We start from the raw sequence: 25,320 nt of genomic DNA, 5'->3' as shown, positions 1-25,320 counted from the left end.
GCGTACTGAGACAGTTAATCCGGGAGAGTAATGCTTTATATTCCGCATTTATTTTATTTCAGTGCTCGTGAAATTTGCGCTTGAGATTACGCCTCCAAATCTGCCTAACTTTCCAGTGGAGCATTATCTCATGTGGAAGAGAATTGAATTCAAACTCATCGACTTTTATCAGCTTAGAGTTCCTGCGTGTAGCAGTGTCAATAGCGTCAGACGCCAAGTTAATAGCCTCGTCGATTTCTTTGTCCGACAGATTGCGATTATTTGAGAGCTTTTTCAAATTGAGTTTTGGTGCTAACTCAGCCCTGAATTTATCCCATTCAGTGTGGGCGAAACACCTAATTGTGGTCATTACTCTCTTTTTCAGAGAAAGAGGTGAAGACAGTTTGAGAATGACCGCGAAATGGTCGGACATGCTTGGTAAGGTATCACATGATATTACCTGAAAGCTTGGCTTCATTTCCATAGACAGAAGGAAGTAGTCTAATATAGATTGACTACTGGGCCTTGACGGAGAATTCGGCAAGACCATCACGAGATTGGTAGACGAGAAAGGGTCGTGGATGCATTTGATCAGGGTTTTCCCATTACACTTAATGGCCGTGTCGCCCCAGTGAGTGTGCCTGGAGTTGAAGTCGCCTCCAAAGACAAGGTAATTAGATTTCAACTGGAGATCGCTCAAGACTTTTAAGTCATGGCCCAGTTCCTCATTTCTACGGAGACAATGAGAATCCGTTTATTGCCAGCCGTTTTGATGAAAGCCGCCGCAGTGGAACAGGTTAGCAGGTTGTTTATGGCGACTTCCTCGAATTCATAATCTTTTTTGATTAATAGGGCAGAGCCGGTGTTGTTATCGTCCCGGATGGTATTCTATCCAGTCAAGTTCACGTTATGCCTGCTTTTAAGATGGGTCTCCGAAACGCAATAAATGTCTGCTTTCAGAGAGTCGATCAACACCTGGGCAGTGGCACGTTTGGCGTGAGATACAAGAGACGCGGAGTTAAAAGTAACGATGCTTAACTCCATAAATTAAGAATAAGTTTAATGGCAGCGAATTACCGTTGTTCATTCGTGCTGGCTGAGGTGAGGGCTCCAACCAATTCACGGAATGTAGCCGGCTGGTTTGGGAGACACTTTGTTGGAGGTGGAGATGCAGGGGCCACCCGAGGCAGTGATTGTTTCATGGCTTGGGCGTGGGATATGCCTGGTTTGGCCAAACTTTGCGACAGTTGTGCTACTGCCTGTTTCGTCTGCTGTGCTTCTTTAGATTTGCGGACTTTGGCAACTTCTTTTCGGGCAAGCATATCTTTACATGCTGAGCAACCGCGGAAGCTGGCGGGATGTCCGGCTTTGCCGCATTGCGGCACCTCCGTTGAGGGGCGTGGGCAGTCGCCACGCGGATGTTTTGTGGTGCACTTAACACACCGATGTACAATCGTACAATGCCCAAAATTTTGACAATTGAAACATTGAATCTGTCCCAACGGTCGTATTTTTTCTAAGGTAACTTTCTGGTGTAGAATGTATTTCACCTTAAAGGCATCGTTGAGCTCTTGAGAGGGCTCGAAGGTCACTATAAAAAGTTCCGATTGAGACCTCATTGGGAGAGAAGGATTCCCCGTATGTAGAGCTTTGTCCTGATTTGTCAGGAAGTTGGCTACAGACAGGATTTTAAGCTGCGGATACTCAGCTTTGAGCTCCCACAGAATTTCTACAGCATCGGTTTCCCGGTGTAATCCTCGAATAATGAGGGACTGCGTCCTCATGGATAGAAGGGTGCTTGTTGTGGCGTTTAAGCCTTGCTCTTTGATGAGAGCAAAGATTTTGCCGTGATTCTCGATGGATTCGGCGAAAATGAGGGTCTTATCCGCCCTCGTGTTCTTGACCGTTTTTTACACTTTTGGCACTAACCTTACTCCTTTTTGACTTACGTCTTGTGACGAAGTTGAATGGGTATTCGTCCTCCGATGTTGCAGCAGTGATGTTGCTGGTTACGATCTTGTTTACTCCAACGTTGTTGGCTTCAATGTTGCCGGCTACGATGTTGCTGGCTTCTAAGTCGGACGGCTCTACCGAGACAGCTCCGGCGAAAGCTGACGCACATCCCACGATGTCGTCCACTTCAATTGGCTGTCCGGCTTTCAGGTTTTCCTTCTTCTGCCGTTTTTCACGTTCTGCTCTGAGCTCTGCCCGAAGCTCCGTGATCTCCTCCTTCAGCATTTTAATTATATCGAGCAGATTTGCTCGATTCTCGTCTCCGGGGCTCGGGCCCCACTCTTCGTCAGAGGGGCCCCCGGTCTTCGCCCTCTTGGCGAACATCCCGTCTCCAAGCCCGTCCTCCGTGGATGTCGGGAATTCGGTTCACTAAAAGAAAACAGAAAAAAACAAACGCATGTAAATTATACTTTAATATACGGTGTCTCAATTATATTGAGATCCACTGTATATTATTAACAGAACGATACTTCCTTTGTTTAATTGCTCTACAGAGCACTCCGCTTAACACTTCCGTCACTTTTGTCAGTTTTTAATTTTCCGTTCCTAGAACACTTGGATTGGTCCGGAACACGTCGTTAAATCTCGCTCATGCTCAAGGCCAAAACTATTTGAAATCGTGCGTACTCGCACTGATTTCTCCCCTTCAGAGGCAAGAGGGAGTGTGGTAGCTGCCTAGTATCTAACTATGCCTTTCGTCGCATGGTCATTAAGCTCGCCCACAATTACGATCTAGTCACCGCGAGGCATGTTACAAGTCTTTGCGCCAAGTAGAAAAATACCTTCTCTTGGCATCGAGTTGACCTGTCTGTCTGTCTGTCTACTTGGTTGACCTGATATAGTAGTCAGCTGTGGAGTGATCCACACTTGTTAAGTCTTTATTTAATACCATTTTTACTTTAACTAAATCAGGTAATTTCTGAGAATCGGTCCGTGCAAAACGGAAAACAAATGTTAAAACTAAGACCGACTTTGGAAAGTAATAACTGAGACCTTACATTTGATAGCCCACATGACTATATACCCACCTTCCTACCAAATTTGATGTCAATCGCTATAACCGTTTCTGGTAAACGTTACAGACAAACAGTAAACCGATTTTAATAAAGTGTTGTTTTTCACAAACAACTACTAACATCAACTACCAACAAAATATGGGTATATTCTCTAATTTCTCTTTCATTCATAAGTGCGAAATATTGGGCAGCACCACTAACTGCCAAATAGTCTACTTTTAATTCGTAATAGTGAAAACCTAAATGGAAGACCGCCGAACTAGCATGCACTCCGAAAAGTTGAAGCGATGGCTTCTCTAGTAATGGCACACTTTGCATCATCTAAATCTTCATCAATTTCTTAATTTCTTTAATGGCATCACGGAAGCTCGCAGAGATGACAATGCCGATACCATATTGAGTACGTGTTTGATGTCGCAATTTTTGGCATCGCACTGTCGAGTTTGATACAGAAAAAAAATGTCAATGCGTCTCTACCGAATAGCTCTTACCGGTTTCCCCGTCTTTCCAGTGAAGGTATCAATATTTAGCGTGCAAACATGGATTTGTTTAGCTCAGACTAATTTACTTACGTCCTGGCGTCGTCTATGCGTTAAGAACCCTTGCTCACTTCTTAGTCGCGCCGGGGCCCTACCCGTTTTACTCAACCCGATATCGATTTGTTGCGAGGTTTGTCACCAGGAGAGATCAGGTAGTATTTATCATAGTGAAGTACATCCTACTACATTTTATTCTCTCCCTATCTTAGCAATTTATATTTATCTTACTGAGGATTTTGTAAAGTAGGTTGCCTCAAACCTTTCTCCTACTTTACCTGCGATTGGAGCCAACATGCTATGCAAATAACATTGCGGAATTTCTTTAATGAGTTACTGATATTTTACATATTACTATATTTTAAGGTGTAGCGAATTTACGTGGAAAAAAAATACTTTTGTTAGTAACAGTAAGATGTTCAGCAAATTTTCCCGTATCTTGCTTCAGTGACGGGGCGATTTTTGAAGGGGTACGGCGTCAGCCTCTCAATTTTGCAGCTTTAAGTTCGAATCCCAGTCGTCATAGGTGTCTGTATTTGTCTTTTGTTTGTCTCGCTGTTGAGAACTCGTCACTTGCATAGCGTTAAGTGTGATGATAGCGAAAGCACTGAAAGAGTGAAAAGGAAATGAAGGAGGCAGAGTCCAGCTGGCTCAGATCTTCAGAACCAGCTTGCAGTATTCACAAAGGAAAGCAGCTCTCCCATAGATTTCAAAGAAAGGTTTACCTAGTGTTCATAGCCTGAATAACATATAGCTGTAGCTTGGTAATGGCAAAGGAAGTGCCCGAGTGTTTTCTTTTCTCCGCAGTTTCGACAATGCGAATTGTAGGATGTGTCGAGCCCGGCGGCATGGTTCCCTGTAGACCCGTGCCCCGTGTAGACCGCTGTAACCTTGAATGCATCTGCCACCGGAGCTCTTGCGATCGGGTTTTGTTATAAGCGGGCCACATCCCCGTTGACTTGGCACAGGTGGTGAGCCTGAACTGTTCGAAATCCCCAACTGCCGAGTAATGCGTTATTCTACGCTTGGGGCTCGGATCATGGCCCAGTCTGTGTCATAACCTTACAACACGCTGCCAGTGTTCTAGTTTGTTCTAGTTAGAAAGTCCATACCAAAGTTTCTCGTGAAGTTCAGCTTGCGTGTTGCCTGGTCGGTGGGGAATGCGCAGATTTACCGAGGTACTTCGTCTTGAATGTTACTATGGCCGTAGGGGTTTGCTGTCCAGCATCTGAACTCATGTAGTCTGCTAGCACTATGCCCTACAACATATTTAATGTGAACGTATACTGTGTGTTGTAGAGCCCTAGTATCATCTGCACAAGCAGTTCTTTGAATCCTATTAAGCTTCGTTCTAATGTACTTTTTGATCAAAACCTTCCACGATACAATAAAGCCTTACATTAGGATGGAATTCATCACAGCTGTGTATATCCAGAAAAATGTTCTCGACTGCAGATCCCATTTCTTTTCAAACGTCCTTTTGCAGGCATAACGGGCTCTACAGGCTTTCTTAGCCCTTAGTTCTATGTTCATTCTCTAATGTAGCTTCGGGTCCAGGATTACACCCAGATACTTTACATTGGAGGAAAGAACATACCTTTGTTCATTCACCCACGGTGTCTTGGTGGTGAATGGCATCAGTTCCATTTGGTTGGAGTTGTGCCGCGCTTGCATCTTGTGTCCCACAGGCACACCTTTTCCCAACGCTCCACCACTCATAATGGGGGGGAAATCCCTGACACAAATATCGCCCAGTCGTCCTTTACACCGCTCCTGTCCAATACCCGTAATATTTCATGCATCAATATTAACCAGAGTACCAAAGAGATGGCGCCACCCTGGGGGCGTGTGTGTGCTCGGTCAAACAGATCCGACTGGATTATCCTGGTTTCTACAAGGATATTATCCGATGCGTAAGATACTCTTACAATTCAATACTGGTCAAGGCTTCCTTGATGACTTGGTTTCTAATGTTGTTGAATGCTCTCTATATATTCAGGAAGACAGCTAGAGTATACTGCTTATACTGCAGTGCCAATTACCGCATTGAAAGCGGTTTCTGCAGATTTGGCTTCTAGGTAGGCGTGCGTTCTTAAATGGATATCCACGACACTTTCAACAATATGGAGGTAGGGCTGGTTGGTGGAACGCCTTCCACCGACTCATGGCCACGGTTGCCCGCTTTTCGTATGAAAACCACTCATAAGCATTTCCAAGACTATAGTACGTATCTCAAAGAGATATAGCTCCGGAAAATCTCGACAAGTCATGGCACAACCCTTTCTTGCTGCTTTTGTAGCATGATTGGCATTATACCATCTGGGCCCGGAGAAGCTGTTTATAGCCCAGTCGATCTTATCTCCGGTAATTAACGATTTGATAGTTTCGCACGGCTGGGGCGGCTCCATAGCCTCCAAGCAAGACTCTCACGCACAGTCCTCCTCGCTGGCGGGGAAATGGGTCTAAACCAACAATTCCAAAGTTTCACCAGAAGATTCCGTGCAGGAGCCTTCTGACTTCTTAAGAAAGGATAGGTTCCTATGTTCCTAGGATGATTTGTTTGTGAGTCTCGCACCTGCGACAACGACAATAGTCCATCCAGGACCGCCACTATGTAGTCTTGATAGCCTAATTTCTTCATGCAGTCCTTGTATGGCTGCCAATGTTTATGCATGTAGCAGATGTTAATGTGCTTCCTGGTCAGCTTCCTGAGGCTGGACAAATTTTCATTCCACCACGGTGGCAGAGTCTTTTTGGTGTATTTAGCAAAGCTCGAGGCTTGAAAGGCGGTTTCGAATGCGTGCAGACTCTTCTTTGCAAGGATACATGCTGTCTCTGATTTTTTGTGAAAAAAATCTTTTTAATAATAGTAAGGTTTTTCAGAAATTTTCTAATATCCTGATTCTTTTTATAATAATAATAACCATTAGTGCGACAATTCATTTGGATATGGGCCTGAAATGTATTAAAGCTCTTCATTGAAGACCGTTACGGTACCCTACAGGACTGCCCTTAGTAGGCAACATGCTTAGCGTTGCGTTGCCATGTGGTTTTTACCCTGATTTGATTTAGGTACTCATTGATAGCTGAGGTGACTGGTATCCGACATTCAGTAACGATACAAATTCCTCCGCCACCAGTAAGATTTATTCCGTGACTTTCCGTTTCCATAGCGTAGTGCTCTGGTCTCTAATTTTTCAGTTTTTCTGTTGGATATTTTCTGGGAATGGACGCTTGATTTGATTGTGCCATTTAAAAGCCACCGCTCCCCTCCTTCTACATTCTTCTCCTTCGAAAAATATATATGTCGAGACTTGGGTTTATTTGGTAAAAAAAAAATTGCTGATCCTCGTTATACTGAACATGGGACGATGTCATTGATTGCTTGCGTGGGGTTCACAGTTCAAACTTTTTCAGCAAATTTCATAACCATTTCTGACCGAATTAAAATGAACCAGACAGACAACAACATTGTACACTTATTAGGATATGTAATTGCCAATTTATTTCATAATAGAATCAATTAATTATTTTGTAAAAACGCTTGCAAAGGATAAATTCACAGGTGACTAACATACTCTGCATCTTCTTTTCCAGTTTCTTATGAACTATCACATATCAAATATGTGTGGAAAAATGATGAGGATACATTAAGAAAGAGCCCATCCTTAACTACGTTAAATGCTTATCTAATAAAAAATGCAACCATTACGTGCCCCATCAAAGGCAGTTGGAGAGGTAAGCTCGTTTCATTTAGTACATGCGTTTGATTAAGATAGTCAGAGGAGTAATATTTACTAATACTTAGTACAGATCTTAGACCTTCTATGGTTACAAATTAGCTAAATGCATTTAAAGTCAGTTCATTACCGTTACTTTTGAGGGCGGTTCCTTCTTAGATGAGTATTTATTTACTTTGTTTACATAGGCTGAGTGGAAGCGTATCTTATAATTTTTTTAGTTGTTTTATCTGTTGGATTCAAAATCATGCGGACATTATAAAATGTAAAAAAATAACAGATTTTTTATCCAAAATTGTTTTTCCGAGAATTCCAAGCAAACGCAAGGAATTGATGTGATAATGCCATTTATTCCTCCAAAATTATTATTTTCACATTGAAATATAAACATAAATATACTTTCACTTAACAATTGAAAAGTTGTGGGTTGTTAAAACACTCGTAATTTAGAAAAAGAGATAGCCAGAAAAAGTATACACATCTTATAACACCAAATGAATTAAATGATTAAAATATCAGAACCTTATCAGTGGATTCTAAGTATTAATTATGAAAATAAAGAGTCTGAACAGTGTTTGCAGTAAGGAAAATGTCAAACTCAGGAAGGACCCGGCTTATAGGCAATCATATTATCAAAGAAAGATTCCTTGGTAAGAGGTGGAGCGCTGCGAGATAAACTATATCTGTTGGATTCAAAATATAGTGCTGTTTTTCTTGACTTTTCTGTTGATCCCTCATGTAAGTGTTTCAATTTTCTTTCTTATTCTTCGTAATATGATCAATCACGCCGCTGGCCAAGTCCTCCTCTTGTTTTTTCGGCATTCTGACCTGTGTGGAACCATCATTTTTCCTATTAATGCCCTCTCGAAATTTCCCAGCCGTAAAATTCTGTCTGACTGATGACTACTTTATAGACTCGTGGTTTCGTTTTCCCGTGATTGTATTTGGATGGTAAATAGGTAGAGTTGTGGTCACCAATTATGTTTTTCTTCTGTGTGTTTTTTTGTTTGGGCCATGGTCTTCTTTTATTTGTTCAATAACCCATAATTATATTTCCTTCACTCCATTCTTGATATTCACGAAGGCTTCCTTGGTGTCAATGAAAGAGCGCGACAAGGTGTTAATAGCGTAAGTTTCCTCTGTTTATAGGGTTGCGAACTCATCCGCACGTATTATGTTCAAAGGGATTGGCGCAGGGCGAGTCCCATCTTTCGTTCACCTTTTTTCCTCTGGAAATCTGATCTCATTTCATTAGTCACAAGGTTTTCATTGAACCCGCGTTGGGAACTGTCAACGTGATGTCTTTTCGTTTTTCTTCATGTTCTTTAAACTTTTCTTTGAACAATTGTTAATCTTGTTTTTTGTATTTCCGACTTTTCTCTCCAACCTTTATCTTCTTCTGAAGCCTGATCGGCTCGTCTTGATCGTTTGTGCCATTTCGATCAGTCATAGGTCTGATCTGGATAGAATTGCGAGGCTCTCAAATCACCATGTACTGAGAATCAAGCCATCGTTGTTTCGATTGGCCTTGTATGTACTTCCCATGGACTTCACTGATCAGACCATTCTTGGCAAGTGAGTTTTCATCAGAGCAAATTACATGTCTATAACATCGAACGCACCACTTCCGAAATTTTTCCACAATCGCTGCAACTGCGTGTTGATCGCCGCTGTTATCATTTCGAATGGGATCATGGCGTGTTACGCCACTGACCCAAGGCAACATTTTCGTATCTGCACAGTATTTAAGAATCACCTTGAGGAGCGAACCCTACACGACTCTCGCGTCGACATATTGCCTTGCCTCTAGATTACCGGGAGGCGCCATTCATTGTCTGTTGTAGTCAATCAGCCATCAGAACTATGGAGGTGACAGGACAAAGAACACTGCGGTAAATTTTGGATTTGAGACGTTCTTTGGTAAGCCGACCGCAAAAACGCTAGTTGCGGAACGCTACTTCATCTTCATTACGTTGATGCCTGAAGGATTTTTAAAGTATTTGCTTAATAAACAAATTTGATTTTTGGTAATATTTCATGTTCGTTCTTTCGGTTTTGGTTTTGCCGCTGACATTGCCACCATGTACTTCGTCTTGCCTTCATTAATGTGCAGCCCAAGATCTCGCGCCGCCTGTTCGATCTGGATGAAGATAGACTGTACCAATCTCAAGTGGTTCTTCCCCTGATGTCAATATCGTCAGCATAGACCAGTAGTTGGGTGGACTTAAAGAGGATCGTACCCCTCACATTTACCTCAGCATCACGGATCACTTTTTCCAGGGCCAGGTTAAAGAGAACGCATGATAAAGCATTCCCCTGTCTCAGACCGTTGTTGATATCGAATGGTCTCAAGAGCGATTCTGCTGCTTTTATCTGGCCTCGCATGTTGGTCGGGGTCAGCCTACTCAGTCTTATCAATTTCGTCGGGATACCGAATTCTCTCTCCACGATCTCCAGACAAGACAGCATCCAAAATGTCATCCATAATGAGAGATAGAGAGGGTTAGAATAAAAAATATCGGTTACATGAGGCCATCCTGGGAGAGCCATTTGATGTTGTTGCTTGTTTGTTTTTTGGTGCCGTTTTGACGTCTTCACCATTTACTTTATCTAGCGCTCATTAATATGCAGCCCAAGATCTCGCGCCGCCTGCTCGATATGTATAAAGGCAGTTTGTTCATCTCGGGTTGTTCTTCCCATAATATTGATATCGTCAGCATACGTCAGTAGTTTGGTGGGCTTGAAGAGAATGGTGTATCGTGCATTGACATCACCATCACGCATTACTTCTTTCAGAGCCTTCTATGTATTATTCGGGTGTCAAGCATGCTATTGCCTTCCGACGTGGAGTACAATTCCGTGAAATGAGTTGTGAGAAGTAGATGTATCCTATCCTCTTCATTGTCGATAAATATCACATCTTCCTTCTTCAGACAAACAGAAGATATTGCCTTGTCTTTAGCTATAGTTTTTTATAGCCTAGATGCGATTTTGGTTTGTTCCATTCCTTCACAGAATTCCCTTAAGCTTTTCCGTTTTGCTTCCCGAATCGCCTAGCTATTCGCTGACACTGCCGGAAAGCTGGCCTCATGTGCCTCAATGATGACTCTGTTGAGACTGGTCACCGTTGTTTCAAGCTCGATTTCTCTCCTGAAGTCATTGCTCACCTGTAGATGAGCCATGTTTTCGCGCAGGTAAAACACCTGTGGTCTGTTCTGCTGGGATTCCTTATATTATTCATTTACCTCCGAGTTATCCTCAATGTCACATCTGATTATTCTGTGATCCGGCATAAAATGCTCATCCGACACCCTCCAATTCTTAACCAAGCCGCTCATCAGAGTGTTCCTAGAATTATGTCTAGTACTTCTTGCCCGGTAGTGGTCATGAATCTTGGTATATTTCGTACATTATGTGTTTCTAATTTATTACTGAGGATGAATTCCAGAAAGAACTCACTTGTTCTATTAATATCGTTACTTCCAGACGTGGTAGCGCCTTCCTCTCGCAGAACTTCGCCAGTCTAACGACTAATTCCGGTGAATCCGAGTGTTGCCTCCCGAAAAATATGCTGATGCCACGCCTGACTCTCGAGTTTTTCCCTCGGCTTTCAGTGCGAGCCTCGAGGGCTCCAGTTAGAAACTGAAAGATATATATATCTTGAGTTTCTTTTGAGAAAGGTGCAAGCTGTTGATTTTTCACAAGGTGAATTCCAAAATAGCTACATACTTCCTCTTTGCAAACCACGAATCTGCCCCGGGCTCTTGGGTCAATACTACGCCAATGTTATCCTTGGATCTTGCGTTGGAATCAACCTAGATGCACCTTTTGTACGGTGAGATTTGCCTTAGCTATTTTGTGCTGACTATGGGTTCCCTTGGTGCTTGGAGCTCTTCTCCAATGTCGGAGAATTACCTTCCCATTGCGACATGGCATTTCGTTTCCGTTCCCTGTTTCCCTATCCGACTTAAATTATAGAAAGCCTACATCAAGGTCGTCCAGGTTTTCCACTTCTGTGAGCAAAAAACCCCAGCTATGGTACCAAATTTATTATGGATGACGCAGTTACGACGCTTAATTCCCTTTGCCCTCCTCCTTGCTTCTAAAAGCTTTCCATAACTGCGTATGGAGTCCCATGTTTTCAGTGACGAAGAAGCGTACAAGCTTCCCCGTTAAAATCGCTGCGGCTTTGGTTTAGTAGCGATGTGTGCCCCTGGTATATCAATCCCCAGCAAATGTCGATAGTTCCGTTTTCATCCATCCTGGCAGTTTAGGAACTACAATCAGCCTGTTTGCCATGTCTTCCGGCGAGCCTTTTTAAGGGCCTCCTCTGGTGCCAAGCCGTCCGTCCGTACATAGGGCAGATACCATTTAGCATCTGCGCTACTGAGACCTATCTCCTTCCTGACGTCTGATATGGTGACCTTAGATATACCTTTGCTCGACCTTTCAGTTAGTAACCTCCGACTGCACACTATCCATTGGGAACGGATCGCATAACACCCTGGTTTGGGGGACTGGGTTGACTTCTAGACTCCCACTTTCAGCAAATACAATAGTCGTTGACGCCACTAACATCATTCACTATTAAATTGAATTTTTCGCTATACACCCATTTGTACCTGGCTAAAAGCAGAGAAGGAAATAAAACGTTATCTACAATAAAGGCCGAATTGCCTTGAAGATATCAGAATTGAATTGAATTCAGTAAAGGAAAAACAATTTTGGATCAGGTTGATTTTTGTGTTGGTTTATATTCTACCAGGTTTTGCTTTAATACCATGACTTTCTCGACTTTCCAGAGGTCAAACACATTGTACAAGTAACCTAACATTTTAATATAGAGCAGATATTGTAAATTTAAACATTGTATTTTCAATAGTTTAGTTGATAATGTAATTTATATTATTGCAAAATGCACTAGGAAACTACAGCTGTCTTAGAGTCGATTTGATTTTTACGAGAGATCGAGCTTTTTATTTTACAACCGTTTTTATACCCGGAATTATACTGGTGACATCCTCTTTTATAACTTTCTGGCTAGAATGGAATGCTGTACCTGCTAGATCTATGATAGGTAAAATTCAAATAAAAGGCACATCAGAAACCATTTCTATTCTTTGCAATTTCTCGACAGTAAATTCAACAAGATTTCATAATGCTACTTTGAACGCCTGCGTAGGTTATCTTAGAGTTATGTTTTCTAATCTATTCAAAGATCGTTTGGTTTCCGTAAAGGTTTTGTTTCGTAGCGAGTACCTATCATTTCCAACCTCCAATTACACATTACAAAGTGGTTTACTGCCGTTTTGCATGTGATGCATTCGAATTTTGATTACTTCCGCAATATTGAACTACAGTTTATCCATTATTAGTTTCATTACGTATCGAAACAACATCAGGCGATACTTTCAACTCCTCCATCCCTGCATAAATACTGCATATCGATGTTGTCCGTAGAAAATACCCTTGTCTAGGCAAGGAACACACAGCGCATTACTTGACCAACCTCCTGCAGTCAACACTGGTTTCCCTGTCTCCGATTTCGATGTGCTACAGAAAAGAAAGTTGCCAAACAAATCACACAAGTAAAAGGCAGGCTCAATTTAGAAATTCACCACAATTAATTCGGTCAGTAATTCGTAGTTAGAAACGTAGAATACCAGACTTGTTGGCAGCTTTCGGTAGCAGTTCGACACGGAGCGATGTTGGCCAGAAATTTGGTCCAGGCGTGCGCACCCCCAAATTGCTAGTGTATTTTAAACCTTACATCTCGGAACATAGGTACGACACCTCTAAAACTCTCTTACTCTATTGCAGATTACAAATGTATTTTTTATATTTCCCAATTCGATTAGTTTTGGAAAGAATTTGAATGACACCAACCATCGATATGTTTTTGACGCACACAGTATTCAGTAGTGATAATGAAAAGTCTCAATCTTTGCTGTTCGCCTTTAATTTTAACATATACAGTATGTATCTGAAAACAAGCGCGATTGCCGATTTCACAATCCGTGAAGCACTGGGATTCATTCATTCCGCAGTTCCTCCGACTGCTCGTTTTTAGTTGGGCTAGTAAGCAACGCCGGCGCAGATATTTGCTAGTGCAAAATGGCCGCTTCCGCTTCATTTTAAACGAATCGCAACACGTAAGCAAACTTATTGGCTTTTTAATTGGCTCGGATAACTGCGAAAGTTGTAATAAATAATTGGACATTGATAGAGTTAAAAACGCCGCTGCTAGGAGTTAATCACTGCTGCTGCAGAAATCACAGCTTCGACTTAACATTATTTTCCAGCTGGGGTATCTGTTTCTGTTCTAGGTCGGTGCAGCCAGACTTATAGCTATATATTTGTGCAACGTAATCGTTTGCGAGTTTTTATAGGTTTTCAATCATTCGTGCATTAATTTTACATAAATTATACTTCAGTCTTTGCAAAAGCAGCTTTATTGTAACTCATAACTGTCTGAGGACCTCCTAACAAAGCGAACGAGGTCGCATACTTGAAACATCATTTGCTTAAATAATTGCCTTAATTTAGCGCATGTAACACTTGTTGGACAGGAGCACCTTTTATATGATGAAAGCTTATAAAATTGTGTTTGCTTTGGAAGTGAAAATTATGTTTCGGAACAAAATTCATCCCAAAAAAATGAACGCACTTTTGAAAAGAATATCGGTGATTCGCGGATAGGTAGTTTTTGTAGTTGGTCCCATATTGTGTACGAAGTTGTCTTTACCCATTGGAAGCATACTTAGGTCTTTCAACTGGAAGTATTTAGATTTATTATTCAATACTCTAACGGCGCGAGGATACAGCCTCATTCTGCACACTCCCGCCTCTGGATTTAAAACATTCGTGACCAGCTTAGAAAATGAGTTACAGAATTCCTTCTGCCACGTAACTTTATTGTAAAAATTTTCGTCGATCATAATTCACCTTACGTAAGTATGCAAAAAATAGAAAGTAACCGGAGCACATCACGTTGGTAACATTTATGCTGCTTCAATCCCCCTCCTCGATATGCGGTTGTCTTTTGAAACTTATCCCCACAAACTTCCAGCACATTAAGTTAACCTTTCAAGTGGCTCCTCTGTAAGAAAACCACTCGTCCACTTAGCTGGAGATATAGATATATAGAGACCATGGAATCGTCCAACCTCATGTACAATAATAATATATTGGCTCTTGGTGCAACCGACTTGTTGGCGGCACCTTGAGAGAGTGTTATGCATAACGCAGCTAGCAATGCACTTGCCGCCCCTCCTTAGTGTGTGACCTATCCACTACCAATTCCGCCCTCCGGTCGCGGTGCGTAAGGATGACAAGCCTGTGTACGCTAACCAAGTTCCCCATTTGAAATAGTATGAGACAAATGTGCTCAGATAGGTGTTGAAGCTTTCGAGTGACAGTGGGGGTCACTTTCCATGTACTATTTCCATATAGCAGTGTAGAAAGGACACTAGCACAGAACAACTTCGATTTGATCCTGATCCAACAATTGGATTTCCAGATTTTATAAATGGCAGCGATATCGGATCTAGCACAGATGTCATAAGCGTAGTCGAGGTATTTGAGAAAACATTTCATCATTCATTAAACTCCTCTACGTACTCCGGACAAAGCAGCTTGAAGAACGTCACTGATAACAGGAAGAAATGATATCGGTAACAAGATGCAGCCGTGGTGAACTCCGCTTTCAACGTCAAATTCCTGTGAAATTTTACCTCAGTGTAACACATGCCATTTTGCGTCGCTCTAATAGCAGCTATTAGTTTCTCCGGAATGCCTCTCCTATGCAGAGTATCCTAGATACACTCCATATTATCGGTGTCGAAAGCTTTCTCGAAATCAATGAAATGTGGGTAAAACGAAGACTCAAACTCCGCGCACTGTTCCAAAATGATCCGTAGGGTGTTAATGTGTAATGAGGATTCATGGAGGAAACCAGTTGAAAATTCACTGTATGCGATACGGTTAAAAACCGTAGTGAAGTGTTCCCTCCACCTCTTCACTCGTCCTTCACATGACCACCGAAAAATTTGCGACCAGATACAAATTCTTTCGTGATGCGGTATACACTTCTGAAATCATTGCTTTCTGCGGCATCTTCCTCATCCCTTGCTTACATTCTCATGTTGGAGCCAAAAACTCTTCAAAGTATTCTCCTGTTGAATGCGGCGAAGATCATTGTTTTGCACAGAAAGAGGTTTGATCCTATGGTGACATGTTTCGAGCAAAACAGTTTTTGTAAGTCGAAATGAATCATTTTCTCCAGGATCAGGTTAAGAAGGACGCATGGTCTTGTCTTAAGCCCTTGGTGATGTTGAATGATCTCGAGAGTGACTCTATGGGGTCTTATCGGTTTGGTTGTTGTACCAAAATCTATCATTGCAGTGTCCAGTACCCTGGATGAATTAACATAGGCAAGCTTGAAGTCGACGAACTTATGGCCATATTCCAATCGTTTTTCCATTGCTTGCCGCATAGAGAAAGTCTGATTTATTGCTTATTTGCCTCGAGTGAAGCCTCTTTTGTATGGGTGTATAGGGCTATCCGGCGTAGCAGGATAGTGGAAAATATCTTATAGATGGTACTCAACAACTTGATACCTCTATAACTGCTGTACTGGTTTATATCTTCCTATTCTTTATGTAGTTGTAATAACTCGTTGCAAAGCATCAGGCATTGAATGGTTGTCCCAGGTGATGTAAATCCAGTCAACTGCATATTTGCCCAGTACGGCTGTAATTTCATCAGCACCGGACGACTTATGATTTTTAAGCGATGAATTGCACGGATTGTTTCCTTCATGCTTGGTGATATCGACATTTGTCTGTCGTCTTCGGTTGGAGGGACTTCCAACTCGCCGATATTTTCGCTGTTTAGCATGCCTATACGATCAGAAATCAGATACTATGATCATCGAGGTGTATAAGATTTGTTAGAAAAAACTTCCGCACCTGATGCTGCTCCCTGTACTTCTGAAGTTCATAGAACTGTTCGTTATCCCAAGCTTTTTTTTCTGTCAGCAAAGTCGCTTCTTGACTCGCCAGAGCTCGTGAGATTGCAACATTGGCCGGTGTGCAGCATTCTTTCATTCCATTGGTTGCTTACATTCATCGCCTAACTTGTAGTATCAACAAGTAGGCTTGTGGCCGTACCAATGATAACATTCTGCAGGTGAAGATCATTTGCGGATGCTTCATCTCCAGGACCCCCTTATATGTGTTATGGAGGTCTTTGTTGTGGATAGTTTCAGTGTTCTCTCTACCCTGATTGTTGATTCGAAGCAGTGGATCTACTTGAGAGGGAATCGACTAGCTAACTGGCAGCTCCTTTTCTGTTCAGGGAGCACATGTACCTTGAGAAAATTGTTTGTTTTCGCTGCCGAATCCGTCATAGTGGAATGCGTCCAATCCAAGGGTTCTTTCGTAACTCCGTAACTTAGGTTTTCCCTGTACGGCTGACAGCCCTACTAAACCACCAACCTGGCAGAGCAGTTGTTACTATTTGCCCCATTTTTAGGCACACGAGGCTCGCCTTCATCCTTCTCCGTTTTCAGTTTTCCACTAGAAAAGAAGCTATCAGCATGAAGAGGTGGATAGGATTTGGTAGTTGAGCGGTTGGTGCTGGTTCAGCAGGCTTTTTCCACCTTTTATGCTCCATCATGGCTTCCAATTAACGTTTCGCGCTGGGGCCTATACTATCCTTTAACCGTCGACTACGATTCGCTCCTTTTAACCAGGTGTTTGACCAGCACGCCTATGGAGTGTTCTGCTTTAGTTTCTGACTGGCTAAAGGAATCCAACGACATGTCACAGGTTATCGATGCGCTTCTTTCAAACAATGTTTTAAAAGGAGCGTTGGTAAGGATCACTCCAAACCAGGAGGATCTGAATTTCCAAATAATAATCAAAGGCTAATACCAACGCGTGGAATATGGAACACTTCTTCCCTGTTAATGGTAGTTCCTTTAACTAAGGGAAAGTGGCAATAAATAGGTGGCTTTTCGAGCAGATGTCAACGAATTTGCTCATCCCTCGCCTGTGAAAGCCTGGCCGACATTCAGAGCAGTCCACCTGATTGAGAAGGCAGCAAAGTCATTTTAACAACGAAATATTGACCATTTTGGAAGAATTTTAAAACTACCCTCCGATTTGACTGTTACCATATACTATGAGCTGAGGGTTTATTCTTGATAAGGGCATTCGTAAGTTTGGTGAACTAACGATAATGATGTTACCGATGTGATGCATGCCTTGCATTCATTCAAGGAGAAACATCATTAGATATCACTGGCCTTACCCCTATTTATAAAATGCATGCCATGAATACTCATTTTACTCATACACATTTTGCCACAAAATTTAGTGCCAGACGAATTTATTTTCTTGAAGGCGTTTCAAAGAGCAGAGTTGCGAATGTAGAAAGTATATTGAAACCGTCAAAAGTCTATGTAGGTATTCTGAAACCGTCAAAAGCCTACGTAAATACCGTTTCACTTCGCTCCTTATTATCAATAATGTCAGGCGGAATCTTTAAAGTTCAATTAGTATACACTACTCTTATACAGCACTGTCGAATAAAACAGAGAAATCAACGAAGGACTTAAATCTAAAGTCAATGGTAACGTCGTTCCCTATTTCATCCTTTATGATTCTGGGTGTCGGGCAACCACCAAAGACAATGAACGTCACATCATGGAGATGAAAATGTTGCATTGGACCAATAGTGTACCCCGTACTTGATGAATAGCGTAACCCTCTAGGATTACGACCAAGGTGGACGCATTTCCAACCAATATTGAATCACATCTATCATCCAAAATTTGCGAGAAAGGCATTTAAGGCATTTGGAGTCATATCATCTGGTTGGAAAACTTCTTAGCACCATCTGAATCAAGCTTACGACCGAGAGAAATTGTGAGCTGGATCCAGATGGGACAATCTCAATACCGAATAAAATTGAAGATGAAGAAGGGAAAAAAGCCAAAATATCAAAGTTCAATTTTAACGTTGGTTTTACATCAAGAAGGAACATCAAGTTTAAAATTGTTCGACCAATTGTTTGGTTGATATCCATCATTTCAAAATTTTGGACTATTTAATGAAAATCTTTAACTTAGTTAGACAACTTTTACATGTTATTGCAGTGTCGTTATTTACTATACTTCCTCATGTCGGCAACAGAATATATATGTTAGCTGACATGAAATGATAACGATGACTCAATGATCACCTCAAACTGACTTTAATTATTTAGGAGACTACAACCAAAACTTACATAAGTATAACGAATAATGTTCGTCCTGGCCGGAAGATTAGTGAGATTCATAATACATAATTGGACAATATTATAAAAAAAAATGCAAGCAGATGAGAATTCGAACAAGCAACGACATTCCATGATGCTCTTAAAAATATTATTGAAAAGGATTTGTGCAGCCCAAATCAAAATGTTAATGTCGATGGTAACGCTTATCATCTATTTCCATGGAAGAAGTAACAGCATTAGACTTCGTAGTCTTCAAAGACAGACATACACTTCTCTTTCGCAATTTCGTCACCATCGGTGCAATTTCATATCGATCGGCGACGTTCCCATTTCAGATATGCATAAGTGGCGTGCTGCGTCATAACCCAACGCAACATCTTTCTCTCCAATATCGCGAGTTCAATGTCTTCTGTAGTCGACCAACACTTTGAACCAGAGAGTGCCGAACGACTTTCGCTAATGCATCGATAACAAAAAAGTCAGAACAGAATCGATTCTAGTCCTTGCCGGTCAAGCTTCCACGATGAAGACAAGAACATAAACAACCCCTAATTATTGCATTCACAACAAGGGCCATTCTTGGCGATTATAACATTCACCCCTGAGGTCATCACCATCATCAACGGCGCAGCAACCGGTATCCAGTCTAGTCCTGCCTTAGAAAGGAACTCCAATCATCATGGCTTTGGTACACAAATTCAACATCCTTAAAAGCTCCCTGGCGATATTGCCATAGATATTGCCCCTATAGACTTCCCGGGCTGGAACATCTTCATCCTTACGGATTTGGTGACCCACCCACTGCAACCTGTTGAGCCGGATTTCATCCACAACCAGGCAATCGTGGTATCGCTCATAAATTTCGTCGTTATGTAGACTACGGAACCGCCCATCCACATATAAGGGGCCACAAGTTCTTCGAAGGATTCTTTCGTCGAGCGCGACCAACCAATTTTTTTGCTAAGAGTCTCAAGTTTCCGAGGAATACATAAGGACTGGCAAGATCATCGTCCTGTACAGTGAAAGCTTTGACCCTATGGTGAGAAGTTGTAGTCTCCTATCTTTATTGTTCAGTGCGATTTGATGTCGTCGCTTCTTTTGTTCTTTTATGCTGCATCATGTACTTGGTCTTGCTTTCATTAATGTGCAACCCATAATCTCGCGCCGCCTGTTCAATTTGGATGAAGGTAGTTTGTACTTCTCGGGTTGTTCTTCCCATGATGTCGTTATCGTCAGTATGCTGGTGGACTTAAAGAGGATAGTAAATCTTGCATTAATATCTGCATTGCCGATCACTTTTTTTCCTAGGCCAGGTTGAAGAGATCGCATAGCAGGGCGTCCTCTTGTCTTGGACCATTGTTAATGTTGAATGGTGTCCAGGGTGATCCTGCTGCTTTTATCTGGCCTCGGAGATTGATCAGGGTCAGCCTGGTCAGTGTTATCCGAATTCTCATGTATGCCCGTGTACAGCTGGCTATGCTATCATAGGTGACCTTGAAGACGATAAAAAGATGGTGCAACTAATGGTCATATTCCTACAGTTTCACTCACTTATCGCAAAGAGAAAATCTGATCTGTTCCTGATTTGCATGGAGTGAAGCCTCTTCGGTATGGGCCGATGATGTTCTGGGCGTATGGAGTTATCCATCTTAGTAAGATAGCGGATATATCTCCCTTTTTATCTGTGGGACAGGTAACGCCGAGTGCATAGCCGTTTGCTCATGTTTCAAAAGTCGATAACAGCAGGTTTCATTTTTTGGCTAACTAACAAATCACCTCAGAGTACATAGTTTATCGGATGGCAATTATAATATATGGCGCAGTAGCTCTTCTCCCGCAAACCGGTCCCTGTTCAACGCATTTCTTGTAACGTTATTTGGGCAGGGCATCGACAAACTGCTTCGATCTGTGCAGGGAGGGCATATTCCATGAGAAAATGCGCAAATGGTTATTCCACTTTCGTTGTTGGGTTAGTCGTTGTGTTGTCAATCCAGTCCGAGGCTCCTTTCCTGGCTCCGTAGAAGGGTTCTCAGCTCTATTCAACTTCAAACCTGAAGGACCAGTTTGAACAATTTGTGCCGTTTTAGGTGCAGCAGATTCGCCTTTTCCGTCAGTTTTTAATTAGAAAGAACTCGCAGCGATCACCCCGCCGAGGTGGAGATTGGGTTTGGTAGTGGAGCAGTTGGTGTTGGTTCAGCAGTTTTATGCTTCATTGTGTATACCACTTTTCGCCCTGGGACCTATACTACTCTTTGACCGCCTTGCTCCGAATCGCTAGAGTTTTACATGAAAGCATGCAAATCGCAACGGTGTAATTTTACTATATTAACAGTAGCAAGTTGGAGCTTCCGTATTTTATCATCGTTCGGTCGCCCCTTACGTTTTGAAATCGATATTTTAGTTGTATTTTTGCATACGTCAATGTAGCGTTCAGCATCTTCTCATATTTAGTGGAAGTGAGTCTTCCCATGTACACAATTTGCTTGATCTCTCAAGCAGGTGTCACCTTCATAATTGTGTTATGTTTCATCAACTATGTTCACATGGATATTCTCCTCGCACATGGTCCGCGAGAGTAAGCCTTGCGTCTAGTTAATGCTCAGTTAGTTATCTTCTCCGTCGTGCATGTTGTTTAAACCTATCGATTGCAAGCCATCATCGCTTCACCCCATCGTAAGCCAGTACATAATCAACTCTCCCTGCCCTGCCACCACTTTAAGTGTATCTTCTGACATCTGTTGGCTCTCTTACCAAGTCAGGATAAACAGCAAAAAAACTAAGGTTCACATTCTGACGGATCATTACACCCTTCCTATTTGCAGTGACGAGCAGAACATCCAGGAGCTAAAATACATTTCTGCGGGCCGACAGCGATGGTTTTTGATGGGGTATTGCAACACGCATTTATGTTCATGCATTCTGATAGAAGAATGATGAATACGAGTTATATAAAGCCTTTACTACAAATTCTTGTAACCTAGTTAATTCAAATTGCTCTTCGAAAGCTTCCCCCTTCTCTCTAGTGATTTCATCGATACCCTTATATTCAGTGATAAACTCTTGTTCTCCAAGCCTTTTATCTGCCTTCCGCTTTTAAAACTTTTTATTTTACTTGGATATTCGTCCATGAGATATGTGGCATAAAGTTCTAAAACGACCACCGCTGAGTCCTGTGGCACACTTTTGTCTCCATTAACGCGAGACGGCGTTCACTGTCATTGGTGGCTGGGCCGCGTTCCAACCCTGGAGGACGATGGTGGAGTCGACTTTAGATTTTTGACGTTCGCTGATAAATTGATCATAAAGGTAGCCTATCTTGAAGTAACACTTCATCCAGGTTTGATTTGAAGTTAGCTTCATCCACCGCTCGACCTCTCTAATGGACCGAATCTTTTGACAAGTTACAATGAAGTTTTTTTGCTGAGAATAGATATCGATCTCTTGCGCATGAGAGCATCAATATTTCTCTTGAAGACACGGATTTGTGTGGACCAGATTAGTTTGCTTATTCCCAGGCACTGTCGGATCATCAACTTTTGCTGATTTCTCAACACGACCGGGACTCACCCTACTGCGTCGGTTGAAGTGAACATTCTAATATTTTTTCAACCTATAATATTATTGATTGGTGAGATATGTTTTTAAAAACATTCAATGCGTTTTCTAGGTTTGCCTGTCATCAGGGAAGATCGACTATACGTAGACTTAGATCCACCAAGTTCTGTGAATAACATTGCGAAGTTTGATTTTGACGAAAAGACCCTATGATTAAAAAGGAACGGGAATTTATAAATAAAACAAAATTGACTTAATGTATTTAGTTTATTTCTTTCAAAAGGACATCCATCTAAAGCAAGGCGTGAGTGCCAGCTTATCACCCATTCGTGCATGAACCACAGGGAGACTACCAAAGATATGATCTCTTTCTGTCGTCGCTTTCTTTTCGATTTCGGCTCGTCTTCGAAGTGCCACCCGGACGACTGTGGACTTGTATACTTGACAAATCGTATACTCAAATCTCGTCACCAGTAATTTTACGTTTCATGGAGATGGTTTCATTATTCACTTCAGTGATCATGTCCTCAGTAATCGTCTTTCAATGTTTCAAAATTGAGGTCTGTTTGGACGACCTTGGAGGCAACACATTTCATTCGCAAAATTTCCACCACCATGTGCTCAGCAATTCCATAAGCAATGCCAAGTTTACTATTAATTTCCCTTAGCCAGGCATTATGATTTTCGAGCACAATTTATATCATTTTTCGATGGTTTCGTCGATATTTGATGTGGAGGAGCGTCCGGAATGATGCAAATCCTCTATCACTCTACCGCCACTTTGAAAACACCCAAGTTTTCGACAGAGCAGACTCTCCAAAGGAGTTTTGCAACATTTTCAATGTATCAGCACATGAAATTTCGTTAACAACACAAAATTTCAAACACACTGTTTGGTCAACAAACCATCCATATTAAAATGCGACAAAAGGTCAAAATGTCAATGATTTAAACACACGCGAGGCAGACAATAATGATGCGTTGGTGCTAATGTACGTGTGTACGTCAATGGTTCTGTCATGCGCGGCTCATTTAAATTAAAAAGTCCTGGTACTTTTTGATCATAGGGTGTTTCAGTTTTTTATTCTATCGGCGTTGATACTATTCTAGGGACGTTCTAACTGCTTCGAAACTTCTTTGCTTATGTAAACTATTATTCATTTACAAGCTATTTGTGCTTGAATTTACCATTTTGTCAAATCTAACGTAATTTGTATGCCTTCGCCAATTGTCTAATGATTCGGTTTTTATTTTCAAACTGACTATAATTAGAGAATCATCATAAAGCTCATCCTTTTCTTGAAACTGGGATGCGCTACTTATCGTGTAGTCATTTCATTTCGCCCCTATATTATTTGTGGTAACGAAAATTAAATATTGTGCATCTAAGATTTACTATGTGTATAAAAATTTGTGTAATAAATTTGTGGAAAAAATATTGTCTATCATTTTCGCCATTCGAAGCTTGAGAGTTTAGATCGCAGGGCTTTTTCTTGGGGTATGCCCGTAGGTGTAAACTTGGACGAATTTGTACTCTAATCCTTTGTGTGATTGTGGAATCGGCAAATCTATGGGAAACTGGTAATACTCGACCTTAGAATAAGTAGATGTAGGTACCATGTTTGAGCCGGGATATTGAAATTGACCATTTTTGCTAAGGTTTCTTACACTATAAACAAACAAATACCTTGATCGCTTTCCTCTAGGTAATTACAGTTGCCTCGAAGTCGACTTAACCTTCACAAGGGATCGAGCATTTTATTTTACAACCGTATTTATACCCGGCATAATTCTGGTGACATCGTCGTTCATTACGTTTTGGCTCGAATGGAATGCAGTACCAGCCAGAGTTATGATTGGTATGTAACAACAAAGGATCGGAAGCGTGAGGCCTCACAGAATTGTGACTGTCAAACCGTTTTGTTTTGTTTTATTCATTTTGGGTAACATTAAGAACAAAAAGCGATTTGTCAAGGGACCAACCAGCTATTTTGCAACTACTTCTCCAATTTTAACTTCTTTCACAAAGAATCAGACACATGATGCGTGTTCAAATTTTGCTGATCTTACAGAAAGACCTGAATCAAACTATCTTCGGTTGATAGCATCATGAACAGCACTTTGAAATATTATTGCATGCCGTGTCTACTTTATTACGTTTATTTTGATCCCGGTTTGGCAAGTTGTCTCATTCATCCAAAAGTTTTCAACTGTCATGTTTTACTATAGAAAAACTCATGAAGTCACGCAAACTTCAGACACCATTAGCAATAGTTTTTACCAATAAAGTGAATATTTAAAAACAAGAATATTATGAATAACATTTAGCGCATAAAACATTCACTTTGTTTTAGTTTATGAAATTAGCAGTTTTGCTTCGCACATTACTTTCAGTACTTCAAGCAATGTGAACATCGCACACTCATCACTCACGCATCTTAGATTGCTTCTTCAACCTAATTTAACCATTTTATGTTGTGCCCGGTAAAAGAGGAATCGATTGCTGGGGGACGCAAACCCTTCATTTTTGCTTCAAATATTCAGAATTAACGTATCAAGGCATCTTTTTTTAATCGATCGGGAAGTAGCGTTAATATACTGCTTCCAACAAAAAGGAATTGAAATACATATCAAAATAAGGTTTGATTCATTGTCCTTTTAGATTTTAGGAGTGTTTCGCCCAGTTGAAGAGAATATAACTAGGAATACAATAAGATAAGTTTGCTTTGTCTGGAAATAAGTAAAGGCTACAAAAACATCAGCTGAGGTTTAACTCACCGACTAAAGAAAAGGGTCTGACACAAAAGTAGTTCGCTTTTAGCAAAAAAATTTGGGCGCTCCTTTTCATTGGCCCACCTCCCACGATTGTTCTGTACGTCACGTTTTAGACCAACGTTGCTTTTTCGAATATTCCTATGAAGTGTTTGTTTAGCATGTATTATATAATACTGGTACTGGGATGGTCCCAAAATATAATGTATTTCCCAAAAACATTTCCTAGATCATATGTCATAGTTGACCTCTTCATGATAGCCGCAACGCATTAGTAGAAAATTGTCATTACTTGAAGCATTTTTGTTATGTAAAATATAATCAAATCTGAAGCCAAGGTTCATCAGAGGAGTTGTGGCGAATCTAAAATGGCTGAGCTTGTCAAAACACCACCTTGAGTTAATCTTTGTGAAGCACGTAAGGTGA

The 25,320-nt window shown here is 41.4% G+C and overlaps 1 protein-coding gene across 2 annotated transcripts in view; it reads left to right on the top strand.

Moving 5' to 3' along the window:
• The window catches only part of LOC119649571 (glycine receptor subunit alpha-2), a 371,241-nt gene that overhangs the window by 279,631 nt on the left and 66,290 nt on the right, over window positions 1–25,320 (top strand). For both annotated transcript variants that reach the window (XM_038051774.1, XM_038051773.1), the window contains exons 8-9: window positions 7,142–7,282; window positions 23,829–23,981. In XM_038051774.1, coding sequence (XP_037907702.1) covers window positions 7,142–7,282; window positions 23,829–23,981 — 294 coding nt within the window. The remainder of the gene's footprint in view (window positions 1–7,141; window positions 7,283–23,828; window positions 23,982–25,320) is intronic.

This window comes from Hermetia illucens, chromosome 2 (genome assembly GCF_905115235.1).
Source record: "Hermetia illucens chromosome 2, iHerIll2.2.curated.20191125, whole genome shotgun sequence".
NCBI lineage: Eukaryota > Metazoa > Arthropoda > Insecta > Diptera > Stratiomyidae > Hermetia > Hermetia illucens.
The sequence above is the reverse complement of the archived record's forward strand: the minus strand, read 5'-3'. Positions and strand labels throughout refer to the sequence as shown.